Here is a 20847-nt window from a genome sequence, read left to right as displayed (position 1 = left end):
ATATACACCTGATGACGCTGTGCGGCCAGCCAATCACTGTAATGCCCACAACCAACATGGCTACGGCATTACAGTGAATGGCAGGCGATCCCTGCATGTTCATTGGCTCTCTAAAGAGCGCCAAACATGCAGGAAGGGGACCCGAGTTCCCGCCTGATCAACCCGGAAATACTCGCCGAGTGCCGAGCTTGTCGAGCACCATGATGCTCGGGCGAGTACCGAATAGTGGCGAGCACGTTCGCTCATCACTAAGTATATCCAGTTGTAAAGCTCACATGCGCTATTTGGCCCATTCGATCGTCTCACTGGCTGCTACCATTAGTCCCAATGTCCTTATCATCTGTAGAAGGGACACTGGTCTGGGATATCTCAATAATTCAACTACAGCCTTAAATGCTCTGAGTCTTTATAAAGGAAGAGACAGGGACTTGCTTCTGGTATCCAGAATGAACCCCAGGAATATTCTCTCTTGAGATGGAGATGTATGGGATTTTTCCCAATTGATTATCCATCCTAGTGTCTGGATATGTCTGGATATCAAATGCCGATGAAAAGAGAGGGTCACTTCTGATGAGTCATTTATAGCCAATCGTCCAGGTATGGGAAGATGCTTATACCCCTCTGTCTCTCTGAGTCCTGCGATTACCGCTGCTACTACCTTTGTGAAGACTCGAGGAGCTAAGGAGATCCTGAAGGGAAATGAAGTGAACTGGAGATGAGTTAACTTGCCTCCTATCCAGGCCACTAATCGAAGATATCTTTGATGATTCACGTGGATAGGAATATGCAGCTATACATCTTCTTTTTTAAAATGTGAGTTATATTATTTTCATTTATGTGTTGATATCATGTATACATAGCTTCAACAGTCCTGACTTGGAGAAGTTCCATTGTCCCAGGAGAAGCTCTGCTTCACTTCTTCTCCATGCAGCCGTTATGTATTTTACTGAGCATTTTTCTGCTCTGTACATACAGTTAGGTCCATATATATTTGGACAGAGACAACATTTTTCTAATTTTGGTTCTAGACATTACCACAATGAGTTTTAAACAAAACAATTCAGATGCAGTTGAAGTTCAGACTTTCAGCTTTCATTTGGGGGTATCCACATTAAAATTGGATGAAGGGTTTAGGAGTTTCAGCTCCTTAACATGTGCCACCCTGTTTTTAAAGGGACCAAAAGTAATTGGACAGATTAAATAATTGTAAATAAAATGTTCATTTCTAGTACTTGGTTGAAAACCCTTTGTTGGCAATGACTGCCTGAAGTCTTGAACTCATGGACATCACCAGACGCTGTGTTTCCTCCTTTTTAATGCTCTGCCAGGCCTTCACTGCTGTGGTTTTCAGTTTCTGTTTGTTTGTGGGCCTTTCTGTCTGAAGTTTAGTCTTTAACATGTGAAATGCATGCTCAATTGGGTTGAGATCAGGTGACTGACTTGGCCATTCAAGAATATTCTACTTCTTTGCTTTAATAAACTCCTGGATTGCTTTGGCTTTATGTTTTGGGTCATTGTTAGTGTTGAGCGATACCTTCCGATATCGGGAAATATCGGATCGGATTGGATCGGACCGATAGCCAAAAAATATCGGATATCGCCGATTCCGATACCGGAAACCAATGCAAGTCAATGGGACACAAATATCGGAATGAAAATAAACCCTTTCTTTCCTTATAGGTTAATTCTACATGAAGGAAAACAAGTAAGAATAATGTAGAATGTATTACATGAAAAGCCGGCAATTCAGCAGCGGCATACACCGATACCCGACAATTTCTAACAGAAAGAATAGAGCATCACACATAGATTAGATAGATAGAAACATGTCAGTCACATATATAAGAAGTACAGTGACAGTGTTGCTTACTGTACTTGTCATTTAGTGTTAAAGGATTTATTAAAAAAAATAATAGTGTTTTCATGCACCGTCTCTTTAAAAAAGCTGGCCGGCAATTCAGCATCGGTACTCAACAATTTAGAATAGAAAGAATAGAGCATCACACATAGATTAGATAGATAGAAACATGTCAGTCACATATATAAGAAGTACAGTGACAGCGTTGATTACTGTACTTGTCATTTAGTGTTAAAATTAAGGATTTATTTAAAATAAAATTGGTGTGGGGTTCCCTGTAATTTTAGTCTCTAGCGGAGGTTAAGCAGACGGCTGGGGCAGATGTTTGAAGCTTGGGAAGGGGGTAATACCCACGCAGCTTCCCAGGCTACTAATATCAGCCCCCAGCTGAATACTTAGCCTTTACTAGCTATTAAAATGGGGGACCCCCCAAAAAATGACGTGGGGTCCCCCCTATTTTAATAGCTAGCAAAGGCTAGGCAGACAGCTGGGGGCTGATATTAATAGCCCAGGAAGGGTGCCATGAATATTGGCCCCCTCCCAGGCTAAAAACACCAGCCGTCAGCCGCCCCAGAAATGGCGCATCCATAGGATGCGCCAATTCTGGCACTTAGTCTCGCTCTTCCCACTGCCCTGTAGCGGTGGCAGTGGGGTAATAGGGCTGGGGTTGATGTCAGCTTATAATGCCAGCTGACATCAAGCCCAGGTTAGTATTGGAGAGGCGTCTATAAGACACCCCCATTACTAACCCCATAGTCAAAGTTTAAAAAAAACACAAACACCCAGAATAAAGTCCTTTAATTGAAATAAACACACAATTCTTTATTGTTCTAAATTAAACCATACTTACCATCACGCCCGTTCCAGCTGAAGCCAATGTCTTCTGCAATAAAAGTAAAATAATAAAGTAACATCATCTTTACCTTTCCATGGTTCTCACGACGGCTCCAGCTCTGCTATATTCACATGACAGGCTGGATCGCAGCCGAAAGCTGCCATCCAGCTTGCCATACCGCAGACACTGAGAAGCGCAGGCATGCTTGCGCTCCTCAGTGTCTGGCTGTGACGGCATAAAGATGAGCCGAGGTCATGTCCAATGAACTCAGCTCACCTCATGCACGTCACTGACAGCGTGGGAAAATTCTCCTGCGCTCAGCGCTTGAGCAGGAGAATTCTCCCACGCTGGGATGGCATTGAGATGACAGGCTGGATCGCAGCTGAACGCTGCCATCCAGCTTGTCATCCTTCAGAGACACTGCAGAGCGCAAGCATGCCTGCGCTCTGCAGTGTCTATGAAGGATGGCATGCTGGATGGCAGCGCTCAGCTGCGATCCAGCCTGTGATCTCAATGCCATCCCAGCGTGGGAGAATTCTCCTGCTCAAGCGCTGAGAGCAGGAGAATTTTCCCACGCTGTCAGTGACGCACATGAGGTGAGCTGAGTTCATTGGACATGACCTCGGCTCATCTTTATGATACTGCTGGTGCACACTAGATGTTTCATCATTTTTATTCTGAAGATTACAAGTTATAATTTAATTCCATTACATCACTTTTTCTATTTCTACCTCACCTCTGTCTTTTATTGCTGAACTTACTGTATATGGTGGTATATAGCAGATGTCAATATTATCAATACCGCTGAGGAGGGTATTTAGATAAATGCCTATATAGAGTCTTCCATAGTGCTTTTTGTTCATGTGAAGAATACATTTAAGGAATAACTGATCAGTGTAAAAAACCCTACATAAAAACTTTATATTGAAAGGACAGTAATTTGCATAATATTCAGTATTTTTATTTTACTCCATATGCTATAGTAGTGCTTTTATCTGATGCTTTTTATGACTGTTCTAGTTATACAAACCTACATCGCTTGCAGAAATTGAATTGAGTTGTGAAGCAATCTATTATTAGTGAGCACCAACAGTTTAAACCAAGGTTTCTAGAAACCAACAGACATTTCCTAGATAGTCTGTATTTAGCTTTTGCATGGAAGCACACATTTCCTATTAGATGGTTTGTAGTTACATTTTGTATGAGTGTTTCTTACTGTGATACTATAGCGGGGGCTACCACAGTGATAGATGCCATAACAAAAACTTAGTGGCATGAAATTCCATAAATTTGTCATTCAAATACCAAACCATATCATCCAAAAAACCTGATCATTGTTTTCTTGTAAAATAGATATTATTAATAGTATACAACGCCTAAACATAAACTACATGTTAACTTCAGAATAAGGAAAACATTGTTCATGATTGTTATATACCAGAATTGTTCACTAAAGCCAAGTTCAGTTATTTGCAAAATTCTGACCAAGTACAGATCGTCATGTCTGAACCAGCCTCTCGCCACTTGACCTGAACTCCAGCAGTCTTGTGTATGATGCCTTCTTGATGGTATTGCAGGATGGACTATGAGGCTGTTGAGTTCAGGTCAGGAGATCGGACCACGGCAAGCGATGTGAGTAGATGATACCAAATAATACTGAAACAGCCTTTTCTGTTCCCTGTGAGGCCCAAACTGCACTAGGTCCCTCTGGGGGAACTTAGGGTGCTTTCACATTGCCTTCAGTGGCCCCGTCGGGGCATACATCTGAACAATTTCCCCAGTAAAACGAAGGTTCGAATGCATGCACTGATGGGGCCATAGACTATAATGATGCATTCAGCATACGTGTACTCTGTCGTGCATCATTTTTTCAGAGTGTACGCTTACAGGAGGCGGACACAAAGACATAATGTAGGCCTCCATAAAATGGTGCACATCAGAGCACACTTTCGCTATGCCATCACCATTACAGTCTATGGCCCCATTGGTGCATACATCCAGATCATGTTTTGCTGGGGGTTCAGATGTATACCCTGATGGGATCAGCGAACAGGTGCATAGACGTAATGTGAAAGTGTGGCACCCCAGGGGTCTGGTTTTCCACAGTAATGTAATGTTATGTCTGAGAGCAGGTGGGAGGTCCTTTGGTCAGGGATCCTGTGCATGCCACACCTCCTGCCCAGTCTTGGGAGGGGAAGAACTTCCCCTGTATAAACCCGGGGCTGAGGCAGGGTGAGTCAGACAAGGAGAGTGGAGACAAAAAGCAGCATATGAAACAGCAGAGTTACAAGGAGTCAGGGGCTGGCAGCTGCAGCGCTCGCCCTGACTAAGAAGATTCTTTACCGAACCCGGAGTCCGAGGCTGTGGGGACTAACTCCTACCCAGCAGCAGAATCCGTCAGGCAGGGGATTTCAGGTCCTCTGGCCCAGAAGCCCAAAGGCACGGTCACACGCGTGGGACCAGCACTGCCATCGTGGAGCGGAAGCCATTAGAAGGCCCCGAGTCACCGGCCATACGGGTGAGCACCACACGGTACACTCAGGGACGTGGGCTACTTACATCAGCTTCTAGCAAGGTAGCCAGAAGAGTACAGTCAGTTTGGGAGGCCTACAACTACGCCTGGCCAGGGGAGATCCCATCTGCTCAAAGACTGACCAGGCCCCGTTTGCTAGCAAGTACTCCGGGAGGGTCTGTCGTTGTTACCAGTAAAGACCCTGAACTACACCGTACCGTCTCTGAGTGGTTCCTGCTACTCCCATCATCCACGTCGGCTGCCCTGAGGCCATACCCCTCCCGTTGGGGGTTATACTATCACGCTGCACAATCCTACCACCGGCCTCAGCGGTCTGCCCTGCAGCAGCAGCTCCCTGGCTGCACTCAACGGGTGGCGTAGTCATCAACCATTTACTACTAATAGACTGCCGTCTAGTTTGACTCCCTGGGCACGGACCGGGTCACCGCCACGAGACTACGACCCTCCACTGATCCGGCTCCGGGTAGGCTCCCGCGTGCGCAACGCAGCGCGACACAGGCCCAGGGGCGCGTCAACTTTGGCGTAGTCGGCAGGATTTCGTGCCCGCAACCACCGGGTACTGCGTGCCTGAAAAGCAAAGACTGTTCAAACTTACCAGTGGTGAAGATTCCCGCTATCCGTGGAGGTTTCCCGCCATCCGGCGCCATCTTCTACCTTCTTCCCGCTATCGGTGAAGTTTCCCGCCATCCGGCGCCATCTTCGGCCTTCTTCCCGCCATCCGTGGAGTTTTCCCGCCGTTGGACGCCATCTTGGGGACGCCGCGCGGGAAGAAGAGGGGCGTGGACTCCGAAAGCGCGCGAGAACTGAAACCCCGCCTCACGTCCGGACGTTGCGTAAGGTCCTGGAAGGAGCCCAGCAGACGCCGACGTCACAGGAGCGCGACGGAAGGTCCTCAACCCTGACGATCCACTGCGGAGCCGCGGCCTACGGAAGAGGATCATCGCAAGGTAGGCCACGGTCCACTAGGGGGGAGGAAGATGTCGGATACGGAGGAGAGCTTCACTGCCCCAACCCCCGCCAGCGCTACCGCTGCTGCAGTTATGCCCTTCACCATGCCCTATATCCCGGGAGCAGCTTGGCTACCCCAGTATTCAGGGGAGTCACATACCCTGCATGACTTTAGAGAAAAGCTGGATAGCCTCTTCCAGGTGTACCCCCTCACAGAAGAGCAAAAAGTGAGCATCCTGGTGGCCCAACTAACCGGGGCAGCCAAAAGGGAAGTAAAATCCTGGCCACCTGGGAGGAAGACTGTCGCAGGGATACTAACCCGGCTGAAGGACACCTTTGATACCCGCACCTCAGCCGAGATTAAGCTTAGATTCTACGGGTGCAAGCAGCGAGCGCATGAGAGTATAAGGGACTATGCACTAAACCTACAAGAGGCCCTGAGGGCCATAAAGCAGACCGACCCTGATGGGGTGGGAAACGAGGACAGGCTGTTGACTGAACAATTTATAGAGGGTTTATATTGCAATGCCCACCGAACCCAGTTGCGGGCAATGGCCTTACAGGATCCCCATCTGGACTTTGCACAGTTCAAGGACAGAGCCATCCGGGTGCTCCGAGAACCGGCACCAGGTGGCGTTGTGACCCACAGACGCCCCACTACCACTTACTACCAGGAGGCGGCGCCCTTGTCAGCAGGGCCTGTGGGAGCTGATGCGCAGGCTTTGGACAATGACCCGGCTCCAGACCTACACCATCAGGTCCAAGAGCTAGCTAAGAGCGTTGCTGCGCTAACCCGAACTGTGCAGTCTTTACAGGTTTCCACCCCAGGGAAGATCCAGCTGGCATCTGGACCGGAGGACATCCCGTGGCGTCGACCAAGGAGGACCCCACCGGCCAGAGGAAGACCCAGTGACCGATACAGCGAGGACGGACGACCCATCTGCCGCCGCTGCAATCAACCCGGACATATGGAAAGGTACTGTTCTTTAAACGGGCACAACCTGGGGTAGAGGGCCAACCCCCAGGAAAAAGATCACCAGGCCCATCGAACTGGCGCGAAAGATATGTGGGAGGACGTCCAGTCTTGCCTGTGGTACTGGATGGCATTCCCATGAGTGCCCTACTGGATACCGGGTCACAGGTCACCACCATCCCGTACGTGCTCTTCAAGCAGTACTGGAATGACTCGGATATTACCCACTACCCTGACAACGACTTGAGTATCATCGCCAGCAATGGCCAGCCCGTGCCACAGATCGGATTTAAAGAGGTGGCCCTCAAAATCGGTAGAGTCGAACTGGCCGCACAGGGACTGATCATTGTAGATATTGATAAACATGAGAGTCACCCAAAAATAACTCTAGGAACTAACGTAATTGAAAATTGTCTTGCAGAGGTGATTTTCCTTTTACAGCAGGTTGCCAAGAACGCCAGCTCCGGCGAGCAGCGGGTGCTCCAGAAAGAGATCCGGGCACTGATGCAACGGCAACAAGTGGAACTCTCCGGCGGTGAGATTGGTAGCGTAAGAATGTGTGACCCTTTTCCTATTGCCATGCCCCCAAAAAGTGAAATGATGATTTGGTGCCGGGCAGCTATTGGTCTGAGAGGTAGAGATTACCAGGCAATGGTAGAACCAGTTTACTCAGACAGTAGGCCCACCATTTTGACAGCACGGGGGGTGGTCAATGTACGCCATGGGAGGGTGCCCATTCGCATAATAAATATCGGGGAGAGGGAAGTGTACCTGCCCCGGTATGCCACGCTAGCCAAATTATATGTCACTAATCAAAATTCTATACAATCTGTGGAACCCTTGCCTCCATCTCACCCGGAGGAAGGTAACGGCTCTAAGAAAGACATGGAGGACTGGTGTCAGCAACTACATCTGGGTACTGACTCCACTCCCTCACATCAGAAACAAGGAGTCTATCGGGTGGTTCAAGAGTATGAGAGAGTGTTTAGTAAACACCCGTTAGACTTCGGGCGAGTCAAGGGGGTAGAACATCGCATCCCCACGGGAGATCATCCTCCCATAAAAGAGAGGTATCGACCCGTACCCCCTGCACATTACCAACACGCCAAGGGGATGCTTAGAGACATGAAGGAGGCTGGGGTAATCCGGGATAGTTGTAGCCCCTGGGCAGCCCCATTAGTTTTAGTCAAAAAGAAAGACAACACCATGAGGATGTGTGTAGATTACCGGAAAATCAACCGTATCACACACAAGGATGCGTACCCCTTACCAAGGATAGAGGAGTCATTGGCTGCTTTAAGATCTGCTAACTTCTTCTCTACCTTGGATCTCACTAGCGGGTACTGGCAGGTTCCTGTAGCAGAGGCGGACCGTTAGAAGACCGCATTCACCACCCCGATGGGACTTAGCGAGTTCACCTGCATGCCGTTCGGACTCTGCAACGCACCAGGAACCTTCCAACGCCTAATGGAGTGTTGTCTGGGCCACAGAAACTTCGAGACGGTCCTGTTGTACCTGGACGATGTCATCGTATATTCCAAGACGTATGAGGACCACCTGAAACACCTGGCGGAAGTGTTCGAGGCTCTGGCGAGTTACGGCCTAAAGGTGAAACCCTCCAAGTGTCACCTCCTGAAACCAAAGGTGCAGTACCTGGGACACGTAGTGAGCGCTGACGGAGTGGCTCCCGACCCTGATAAAATCACCGCAATTAAGGAATGGCCAAGCCCCTCCAGCGTAAAAGAAGTGCGGCAGTTCCTCGGGTTGGTAGGCTACTACCGAAGGTTTATTCCCGGTTTCACCAAAAAGGCAGCACCTATGCAGGACCTCCTGATAGGCCAGTCCCGGAAGGCCAAGAACCAGAAGCCGCCCTTCAAATGGGAAGAGCTGGAAGAAGAGTCCTTCCGCCAGCTGAAGATGGCCCTCACGGGGGACGAAATCCTGGCGTACCCGGATTATAGCCAGCCCTTTATCCTCTACACCGACGCCAGTAACATCGGGCTAGGAGCCGTACTGTCCCAGATCCAGCAGGGGAAGGAACGAGTAATCGCCTACGCCAGCCGAAAACTGCGACCCACCGAAAGGAACCCCGAGAATTACAGCTCATTTAAGTTAGAGTTCCTGGCCGTAGTATGGGCAATCACTGAGCGCTTTAAGCATTACCTCGCTTCTTCCCGGTTCACCGTGTACACGGATAACAACCCGCTGACACACCTGGACACGGCAAGACTCGGTGCCCTGGAGCAGAGGTGGATGGCCCGTCTGTCCAACTACGAGTTCACAATTAAATACCGGGCAGGACGCTCCAATACCAATGCGGACGCCCTGTCCAGGATGCCCAACCTGCCGGACGGAGGAGAAGATCCGGAGGGACTGGAAGAAGTTGAACTCCCTGCATTCCACCGTCATGGGACTATTCAGTATTCCCACCGGGTAAGGAGTAAGCAGGCTGCTACGTTGAACCCCTTACCCCATTACAACTGGGCGGAAACGCAAGACAGCGACCCTGCCGTCCGACTGGTGAAGGAGATGCTGACTCGGCCGGAGGCTCGCCTTGAACCAGACGCTCCGGAGGAAGCCAAACAACTATGGGCAGAGAAGAGTCGACTGTTCCTTTACAAAGGGAAGTTGTGCCGCAGAATGGTTAATTCCCGGACGCATGAATTACTCTGGCAAGTAGTGGTGCCACGAAGAGACGCAGCCATGGTGATGGAGGCATACCACGACGGAGCTGGACACTTTGGGTGGAAAAAGCTGGAGTTCCTGCTGCGCGAGCGGTTCCACTGGGTAGGCATGAGGGGAACCATCGAGAAGTGGTGCAGAGATTGTGGCCCGTGCAACCTGAGAAGGAAGGACCGAGCCAGCCAGAAGACTCCCCTGCAGTCCATCGTCACCCGGCAACCGTTGGAATTGGTAGCCTTGGATCATGTAAAACTGACCCCAAGCAGAAGTGGCTACGTCTACGCGTTAACCATCGTGGATCATTACTCCCGGTTCTTGGTTGTCGTCCCCGTCAAGGATTTAACGGCTCAAACAGCAGCTAGAGCCTTCCAGCAGCACTTCTGCCGTCCACACGGGTACCCGGACCAAGTGCTGACGGACCAGGGACCTGCCTTTGAAGCGGAGGTCTTTCAGGAATTCTGCAATCTGTATGGCTGCCGGAAGATAAGGACGACACCCTACCATCCGCAAACTAATGGACTTTGTGAAAAAATGAACCAGGTGGTAATGGATCTTCTAAAAACGTTGCCCCTGGAAGAACGCAGTCTGTGGCCTGAAAAGTTGCCCGATCTGGTGGACCTATACAACCACATCCCGGTAGGTTCCACCAACTGTACCCCGGCTTACCTAATGAGGGCAAGACCTGGTAAGTTACCTGTTGACCTGGAAATGGGAATCCTGACCCCCGAGGACACTTCACCAGAAACAGACTGGGACACAGAGAGACAGCAGCAGTACCGGAGAGTACAGGAGAGCGTGGAGCGAAGTCTCTGTCAGGCTAGGGAAAGACAAGAGAAAACTTACAACCAGTATGCTCCCGCTGTTCCCCTGGTACCCGGAGAGCAGGTCTTGAAGAGGAAGAGACGGCTCCACAAGTTGGACGACCAGTGGGAGAAGGACCCGTACACCGTACTGCCCTCAAGCCACGAGAACCCGAAGGTCTGTACCATCAGTAAAGATGGAGGGGAAACCACAGCCATTGTATCCCGGGACCACCTGAAGAAGTGTCCCGAACAACTGAGGAACCCTGAAGAGGAACAAGAAGACCATCGACCCGTGGGAGAAAGGGAAGATATGGTTAGTACCGTGCTCGGGGACTTCCCTCGGTCTTGGACTCAAGTCAATGGTGCAGTTGTGGTACCCGTACTCACCTTCCTCCAACCATCATCCCAAGAACCTACGGAGCAACGGGTAGAGCTGGAAGAACAGCCGGTCCAGGAGGCAGAAGACTCCACACGAGTAGAACAGGAGAATCAACCCTCTGCTTATAGTGAGCCTGCCGTACCCCTAGTGAGACAAAGAGCCGGTAGACAGCTGCCCAGTTTACCCTTGACAGCTCCTCCACCCTGTAGTTCAGGGCCAGACAGTCAGCTCCGTAGGTCCACTAGGGCCACTAGAGGCCAGTTACCCGCACGCTGGAGAATTTGAAGTGTAAAAATAGTTTTATTTATGTTTATCTGTGTATTGTTGCTTGTGTATAATTTTGTGTTTCCAGTTGTTTTTAGGAAACCTTGGTGGATTTACCGGGAATCCTTGTATATAGTTGGAGCGTAACCCAGGATGGACTAGAGACTGTTAAGGACTCGGGGTAGGACAGACCCCTACCTGGTTACGTCTCCCTGTGTTGGTGAAATGGACACCTTTGCTTTTCTTCAAAGACTGCATCCGGTTGCGGACACGCCGTAACCATCTTATGTGTTTTTCTTATAGTATTGTTATTGTTATACTTTGTTATGTTTTTCTAAATGTGTTTAGTCCCGGAGTACTAAATTTCACTAGGGGGGAATGTGGCACCCCAGGGGTCTGGTTTTCCACAGTAATGTAATGTTATGTCTGAGAGCAGGTGGGAGGTCCTTTGGTCAGGGATCCTGTGCATGCCACACCTCCTGCCCAGTCTTGGGAGGGGAAGAACTTCCCCTGTATAAACCCGGGGCTGAGGCAGGGTGAGTCAGACAAGGAGAGTGGAGACAAGAAGCAGCATATGAAACAGCAGAGTTACAAGGAGTCAGGGGCTGGCAGCTGCAGCGCTCGCCCTGACTAAGAAGATTCTTTACCGGACCCGGAGTCCGAGGCTGTGGGGACTAACTCCTACCCAGCAGCAGAATCCGTCAGGCAGGGGATTTCAGGTCCTCTGGCCCAGAAGCCCAAAGGCACGGTCACACGCGTGGGACCAGCACTGCCATCGTGGAGCGGAAGCCATTAGAAGGCCCCGAGTCACCGGCCATACGGGTGAGCACCACACGGTACACTCAGGGACGTGGGCTACTTACATCAGCTTCTAGCAAGGTAGCCAGAAGAGTACAGTCAGTTTGGGAGGCCTACAACTACGCCTGGCCAGGGGAGATCCCATCTGCTCAAAGACTGACCAGGCCCCGTTTGCTAGCAAGTACTCCGGGAGGGTCTGTCGTTGTTACCAGTAAAGACCCTGAACTACACCGTACCGTCTCTGAGTGGTTCCTGCTACTCCCATCATCCACGTCGGCTGCCCTGAGGCCATACCCCTCCCGTTGGGGGTTATACTATCACGCTGCACAATCCTACCACCGGCCTCAGCGGTCTGCCCTGCAGCAGCAGCTCCCTGGCTGCACTCAACGGGTGGCGTAGTCATCAACCATTTACTACTAATAGACTGCCGTCTAGTTTGACTCCCTGGGCACGGACCGGGTCACCGCCACGAGACTACGACCCTCCACTGATCCGGCTCCGGGTAGGCTCCCGCGTGCGCAACGCAGCGCGACACAGGCCCAGGGGCGCGTCAAAAGCACCCTTATCTGAGTGAATGAACACAAAATCATCAATTTTTTTTAAAAAAATGAGGATTATAGTACATTGTATAACCATGAATTTTATTTAAAAAAAAATACTTTTGGAAGGATCCTCAAAAGCGTTTTATATTCAATGATGAGGATGTTAAAAATTGTAAGTCATGAAAGCCCATGAATTTTTGTTTGAATTTTTTTTTCACCTTTTGTACATGATAAAATTGAGGAAATATGCTGCGCCGCAAGTATGTGTAACTTTGCCCAAACGTATGACAGCCATGATGTTTCTGGTACTGTTGCTTACTTAGTTACTCAGTTGGAGATGACAAAGAGCAATTCAGTGTGACATTTGATACAATGTTTTTTCTTGTTTTTGATGAGGTCTGGCTGATGTTTATTAAGGAGGATGTGGAGAAGGTGCATAAGCATCACCTGGTGTGGAGATGTCACAAGTAAACACCTGGTTAGCTTGTGGTAGTGCAATGCCACCAATCAAAACATTGACTCAATGGGCCATGAAAGACATGTTAGTCTCTGGTCATAATTGTAGTTGCATTACACTACAATGTTTATTGTCTCTGCTATTTGAGAGAACAAAGTATGGATGGCTTTTTTAAAAAAATGTGGTGGCTATCTACCTAGGCTGCACACACGGCACCATTTTGCAAAAGATAGTACAACTACCTGGTACAGTAGCAATTGTGGTGAACTTGAAAATCTGGGAGTTGAGTTTCCACAAAAAAACAGATGACTAGACGCATGTATCCTGGGCACAAATATGGCTGATGACATGACATAGGAAAAGGGAGAACAGAATGGAAAGCAGTAAATGTAGTTGTTATGGTGACGATGACCAAGCACTTGAGGATGCAGTCCAGCTAATAGAAAGGTGATCATGATGAGAAGGATGATGACAGCTTGAGCTTTGCTCGTATTGCTTGCCAGTTTGCTTTCCCCATGTGGGCTTGTGATGCCACTTTATCATCATCCTTGTCTCGGCTGACAGTTGTCCCAATGTGGGAAATGGCCTCCTTTCTTTCCTCCTGATTCCCTCCTCTAGATTTGCAGTGACTACCAATACCACTACAGCTGCGAGCGCCTATTCCACAATTGATGACAGAGCCACCAACACAGCTAGGTATTTGAATCATCTCCTCCATCTCATTTGCCTCTATCCCATCTAAGTACAAATGCTAACTGTTCATCTCATTCAGTATAACAACTGGAATGATTGCATCACAATGCTCGGACTGGCCGTCGGCTCTCCTGACCCGAACCTGACAGCATGTATTTTTATGCAGCTGTCACAATCGGGTCATGAGAGCCGCTGGCCAGTCCGAGGACTGTGATGCGATTGTCGTCCATGTTATACGGTCGTCTGAATGCATCCTTAGGCTGCGTACACACATTGAGTATTTGGTAAGCTTTTACCTCAGTATTTGTAAGCTAAAATCAGGAGAGGGTAAAACATTCAGAAGTGGTGCATGTGTTTCTATTCTACTTTTCCTCTGACTGTTCCACTCCAGGTTTGGGCTTACAAATACCAGCGTAAAAAAACTCACCAAATACTCAACGTGTGCACGTGGCCTTATTTTCCTACTGCTAGGCTCCTGTCAGTTTATTTATGACCACAAAGGTTATCCTAACTTTAATGTGGTCAGAAACCAGCTGACCAGAGCTCAGTTGAACAAAGAAGTTATAAACTTTTCCTGGCAGAGTCCCAGTTAATTGCCAGCCATCAATGTACAGTGCAACACTTAGTATAGTGCTTGAATGGTTCATTAATCTTGAGTATATTTCTACCATACAGGGTTTTTTTGAGTACTTTGCATCTCTATGATTAAACCTATTTGAGAATTTAGATATGGTATATTATTATCTTGCCAATTGTATTGATTATATGTGGTCTCTATATTGAGTGCTGATTATAGTAGACTAATTTTGTAGGTAGTAGGCTTTCTTAGTATTATCTTCCATCTTTGTGGTAGAGGGAAGAGCAAAGTATGGTCCTATTGCGGGCTAATGTATCTTTATGTCTGTTTTGACTTTTAAATGTTTTTAAAATATTTTGTGTGGTTCTGTGTATTCAAATAAAGTATTTATTTTATTCTATGGTGATCCCTGTAATTTTGCATGTTCCTTTTCTCTTTTTCACTATGCTACTTTGCAGAAATGTTACAAATCATTCAGGGCTCCATCTGATGTTTCTCTCTGTTTCCCCTCTCTCTGAGAGTTAGGGCTCATACTCATCTGCTAGAAAAAGGGACGAGTGCAATCCGATAAAAAATCGGATTGCACTCTGACCAATGTTATTCAATGGGTTACATCTCATCTGCGATTTGTTTCTCACCTGAAATAGAACTGAGACTCGCCAATGCAAGTCAATGGGTGCGAGAAAAAAAACGGACGGCATACGGACCATCTGTATGCCATCCAATTTTTACGGATACATTACCATTCTGTAGCATAGAACACTGTAAATGGTTTTGTAAATAATTGTAGAATAATAGTTATAGAGAAAAAAAACACATTTCATATGGATGTTATACGGATGCTAAGTGTGAAAAATCGCATAGCAATCGCATGGCACTCACATGACACTCGTCCGTTTTTTCAGTCCAGAAATCAAACCGTTTTTTCTCACATATGGGTATGAGCCCTTAGGTTGTGTGCCCACTATGCGTTTTTTAAGCGTTTCCGCAGCGGCAATTCCGCCGCAGAAATGCTTAAAAAACGCTTGGTAGAAGGTCTGCCATATTCCCCAATGATAATCCGCATGTGCTGTGCACATGATGCAGAAATTTCCGCTGCAGATTATCATTGCGGAAAAATCTGCAGCATTACCAATTATTTTACGTAATCTTGGCGTTTTCGCCGCCATTGACTTGCATTGAATCGCTTAATATCCGCATGACTACATGTGCACATGCGGATATTAAGCGATTCAATGTGCGGATGGTACCCTGGTCTGGAGAAGAGGAGACTCTCATCCAGACCCGGGTACCATAGTACCTGTAAAAAAAAAGAATTAAAATAAAAAATATACATTATACTCACCTTCCGATGTCCCCCGGTCTCCATAGCGATGCGTCCTGGCTTCCCGGCAGCTCGCGATGGTCTAAAAGGACCTGCCATGACGTTATTTAGTCATGTGACGGTCACGCGACCACTGACGTCGGCGGTCGCGTGACCTGTCACATGACTAAATGACATCATGGAAGGTCCTTTTAGACCACCGCAAGTCGCCCAACACACCGGATGCACCGGAGGAGACCGGGGCCATCGGAAGGTGAGTATAATATTTATTTTTTATTTTTTACCATTCTTTTACTATAACTTGGACACACTATATAAATCCATGCCGGTTGCATGGATTTATGTAGTGTGACCAAGTTGTCAAGCACTTTCCAAGTGATGCTAAAATCGCTTGGAAAGCGCTTGTCAACCCGCATGCGAAATCGCATGATCAAAACGCTTCACTTACGCTTGTCCCTGGCAGGAAAAACGCATGTAAAATCCACATGCGTTTTTTCTTCCAGGGAGTTGCAGAAAAGGGAGTTGCAGAAACGCTCCGGAGCATTTCTGCTTCGTGGGCACTTAGCCTTAGAGATAGTCTGAAGGTGTCCATATCTTTTAAAACTGTGGTCTAGTGTCAATAAGGGCTTAAAGGGGTATTCCTATCTCAAAGATCCTGTCACAATATGTAGTAGGTGCAATAATAATAATATTAGCAAATACCTCCAATTAGAGAATTAGTATAGTTTTTCTCATTCGCTATGTCTCTTTCCTCATGTTCAGGCACTGCAGGACCTTAGGTATCCATGGTTACGACCTCTAGCAACTAGCTAACTGTCACTATATCAGTGGTCGTAACCATGGATACCTAAGGTCCTGCAATGCCCTGCATATGAGGAAAGAGACATAACGAATCAGAAAAACAATACTAAATCTCTAATTGGAGGTTTTTGATAATATTAGTATTATTATTATTACACCTACTACATATTGGGAGAGGATCTTGGAGATGGGAATACCCCTTTAATCCTCTATTTTCATCAATGTAAAATACTTGGTCTGATGGAAGCACATGGAGAGTGAATGACTATACTATTACTTTGCACTGACGAGGGCCAACAGCCCGAGACACTGTGTCTGCAAATTGAGATTCTGATTTGGCTTTTATCCTAAGTCATATTGCACGACTTGTTAAAGGGTTGATTGTGACTTGTAGGATTGCTGCTTCCAATAGGTGGCGCTACAGATTTCAAGTCCTCTTTTAATCTGAAGAGACAATTTGCATATACTTTTAACAAAATTCTTATTAATCAGATTGAATGTAAATTCTGTGCCTCCTACCTATTATAATTATCAAAGAATAAGGAAAAAATCTTCAACATAAATTACTTACGTAAACTAGGACACAGTGGCTGACTAGGATTAGAGGATGTGGTGTGTCATGACTGGGTGCCCACAGTTCAGACCCAGTATCCTGTCAGTTTGTCTGGTTTGGAAGAGGCATTTCTTAGATGGCTGACATTCTAATTTTGTATGAATGAGTTTCATTGTGCTACTATGGTAGCGGCTACTACCACAGTAATAAATACCATGACTAAAACCTAGCCTCATTATATTCCCGAGGCTATTGAAATACTGTTTCATGTGACAAATTTACTGATGGGCCCCATTTAATTGGACCTATTTGTGCTGCATATAATTAAAAGGTGAAGAATATGTTAGATATTGTATTAAATTACATATGCATGTATATACAAGTACATTTCAATACATATACCATTGTTTATTGAAATCCATGTTCAATTCATATTACACTGAAAAAAAATTGTTTTAAAGGGGTTGATCAAAAAAAATAAAGAGTGTTAAAGTGGTTGTCCACCTTTGGGGACATGGGGACATTTTTTTTCTATGTAAATTGATGTATTCGGGACTAAAAATAATTATTATGGTTTTTACAGTTATAGAAGACTATTTGTCTTCTATAACCACTTTCCTGGAGGTCCTATTGCAGCACACAAAGGGTTAACTAGCTTGACCCCCTACTCATGATGCAAGGCAATCAAGTAATTACTTAATTAGAGACCATAATCCTGTATAAAATACCTTGAAAAACAAACTTCTGTATTTATTCTTCTATTCAAGATACATGGCGTAGGTTTTTTTTATTTCTCTTGAAAAACAAAGAAAAAAACAAGTCCGTCCTCTACAAAAGTAGTAGGCTTATTCCTCGGGCTGGATACAGGCTGATTTATACGATTAGTAAGGTTGCCCCTCGACTATTTTTGCACTGCCATTTCGCTCAGCTAAGTCTAGAGTGCAATCAGTAAATGAGTTACAAGGCGGGCACCACCTGATAAATAGAAATCAACCCGTTGCATATATAACAGACTAGTGAAATGAAGGAAAGAATATGCAGCACAAAGGGGATCTCTATGAAAAAAATATATAACTTTATTAATACATCACAAGTCAAAAACAGCAATTAAAAACATTTAAAAACCCAAAGGTGATATAAACTTGTCATATGACTTATAATAAAGTTATGACTCCCCAAACCACCATGTGGCACACAGTCAACAAGTTGAGACAACCTAAAATAGGGAAGCAACCTAGTTAGAAAATACACAACGCCATGATCACACTAAATACCTAGCCAAGATGGAAGCACAATATTTAATAAAATATAGCACAAAACCTGAAACACTGACATGTGCCTAAATAGACATGCATCCAGAACAATAGTCCTGAGAAAAAATGTAAGTATATGTCACAGAGAAAATATTAGTTAAAGTGCTGAAAGAAGGTATATGAAAATAGCAGCAAAGCCCAATAAGCAAAGAATGCTGCTGGAAAATGGAGGTAGCAAAACACAGCAGAAAAGTGATCTGGCAAGATATGCAAGACCTGTGCCTACAATGAAGAAAGATGTGTGGATAGGGGGGAGAAGCCTCACGCGTATCGCCACACAAGTGGCTTCCTCAGGGGAAAAGATGCTGTATACACTGGCTAAGTATATATATATATAATTGATTAATAGCTGCTGCTTTAAAAAAAAAAAACTGATTACACACGGATGACAAGTGAGAAAAAAAAAGTCCTACTTTTCTGGATGAAACTGAACATTTTTTTCATATACTAAGGGTAGTGTAGGAAAGCCAGCTATGATAGGGTTAAATCCTAGCTCTACAGGCTCTGATTACTTGCACCTGGATGGCTCTGCATATAACCAGGCTGGGTGTTCGCATCAATGGATCCCAGTGATTCTGACACTGTATTCTCGTGACATATTGTACTTCATGAGATTGGTAAAATTGCGTTTATTTGTGAAAATATCAGAAATTTGGTGAAATTTAGAAAATTTCACAATTTTCAAATTTTAATTCTTATTTCTTTAAACCAGAGTGTTATGTCACACAAAATAGTTAAAAAATCACATTTCCCATTTTTGAAACATGATTTTTTTTTTAGCTAAGAAGTTAGAAGGGTTAAAAATTGATCAGCAATTTCTCAGTTTTCCAACAAAATTTAGAAAACCATTTTTTTTTACGGACCATATCACATTTGAAGTGACTGTGGGGGGCCTATTTGACAGAAAATACCCAAAAATGACACCATTTCAAAAACTACACCCCTCAAAGTCTTCAAAACCACATTCAAGAAGTTTATTAACCCTTCAGGTGCTTTACAGAAATTAATGCAATGTGGAAGGAAAAAAATGAACATTGTACTTTTTTTCGCAAAAGTTTTAATTTAGACCCAAGTTTTTTATTTTTACAAGATTGACAGAAGAAAATTAACCTCAAAATTTGTTGTACAATTTCTGCTGAGTACACCGATAAGCCATATGTGGGGGAAAACTACTTTTGGCACATGACAGGGCTCGGAAGGGAAGGAGCACTGTTTGGCTTTTTGAACGTAAAAATGGCTGGAATCGATAGCGGACGCCATGTCGTGTTTGGAGTGTCCTGAAGTGCCTAAACAGTGGAAAACCCCATAAGTGTCCTTATTTTGGAAACAAGACCCATCAAGGAATGTATCTAGATATGTGGTGAGAACCTTGAACCCCCAGGTGCTTCACAGAAGTTTATAACATAGAGCCGTGAAAATAAAAAATCTATTTTTTCCCACAAATATGTTCTTTTAGCCCCAATTTTTTTTATTGTTTAGTCTCAGAGGAGAAAATGGACCTCAAAAATGTGATGCACAATTTTCCCTTAGTGAGCCAATACCCCATATGTGGTTGAAAACTACTTTTGAGGCATAGTGAAAAGTGCAGAAGGGAATAAGTGCCATATTGGAGTTCAGATTTTGCTCGAATGGTTTGAGGGTGCCATGTAACATTAGCAGAGCCCCTGAGGTGCCAGAACAACGGAACCTCCCCCATAAGGTGTCATTTTACAAACTACACCTTTCAATGAATTCATCTAGGGGTTCAGTGAACATGTTGACACCACATGCGTCAGACATAGAGTTGCCTGGCGCCAAACCAACACAGCTCCTCATCCCAAGAACACCATGAGTTTAGGCACCAGAGACAGGGAAAATGGTCCAAGTTGAGGGGAAGATGGATGATGCGATATACAGGGATATTGCTGAGCAAAACCTGTTTAAGGCCATGTGCCCACGTTGCGGACCTGAAGCATATTTTTTACGCTTCTCCCTGGCGGGAAAATCGCATGCGGATATTACATGCGGTTTTCCCGCCAGGTAGAAGCGTTTGTGAGGCGTCTTTGCATGCATTTCCGCATGCGGGTTATCAAGCACTTCTCCAATCATCACTTGGAAAAGTGATTGCCAACTTGTTCAGAATGGTAAAAAATAAAAAAATAAACTTTATACTCACCTTCTGATGCATTCTCTGCCCCGTCCGGAGGCTTGAGCGGCTCACGCTGTTGTGTGCAGGACCTGCGGTGACGTCATTGAGTCATGTGGTGGGTCACATGACTCAATGACGTGGCAGGTCCTTCAGACAACAGCGCGACGGAGGGAAAACATCAGAAGATAAGTATAAACTTTATTTTATTCTTTTTTTACAGGTTCTTTGGTACCCAGGTCTGGATTAGAGTCTCCTCTCATCCAGACTTGGGTACCATCCGCACATTGATTCCGCTGCGCTTCCGCAAAATTAATGAACATGCTGCGGATTTTTGACCGCAGCATATACGCTGCGGAAAAATCTGCAGCATGGGCATTGACATTGCG

The 20847-nt window shown here is 46.0% G+C and overlaps 1 protein-coding gene across 2 annotated transcripts in view; it reads left to right on the top strand.

Moving 5' to 3' along the window:
• The window catches only part of LOC141255734 (uncharacterized), a 971797-nt gene that overhangs the window by 637817 nt on the left and 313133 nt on the right, over positions 1-20847 (top strand). Inside the window, exon 3 of one of the 2 annotated variants that reach the window (XM_073671119.1) lies at positions 17204-17219. The exons of the other annotated variant lie outside the window; for it this stretch is intronic. Coding sequence (XP_073527220.1) covers positions 17204-17219 — 16 coding nt within the window. The remainder of the gene's footprint in view (positions 1-17203; positions 17220-20847) is intronic. 2 annotated transcript variants of the gene reach the window in all.

This window comes from Phyllobates terribilis, unplaced genomic scaffold, assembly GCF_046119375.1.
Source record: "Phyllobates terribilis strain yellow unplaced genomic scaffold, ASM4611937v1 Scaffold_1__5_contigs__length_1240528914, whole genome shotgun sequence".
NCBI classification, from domain to species: domain Eukaryota; kingdom Metazoa; phylum Chordata; class Amphibia; order Anura; family Dendrobatidae; genus Phyllobates; species Phyllobates terribilis.
The sequence above is the reverse complement of the archived record's forward strand: the minus strand, read 5'-3'. Positions and strand labels throughout refer to the sequence as shown.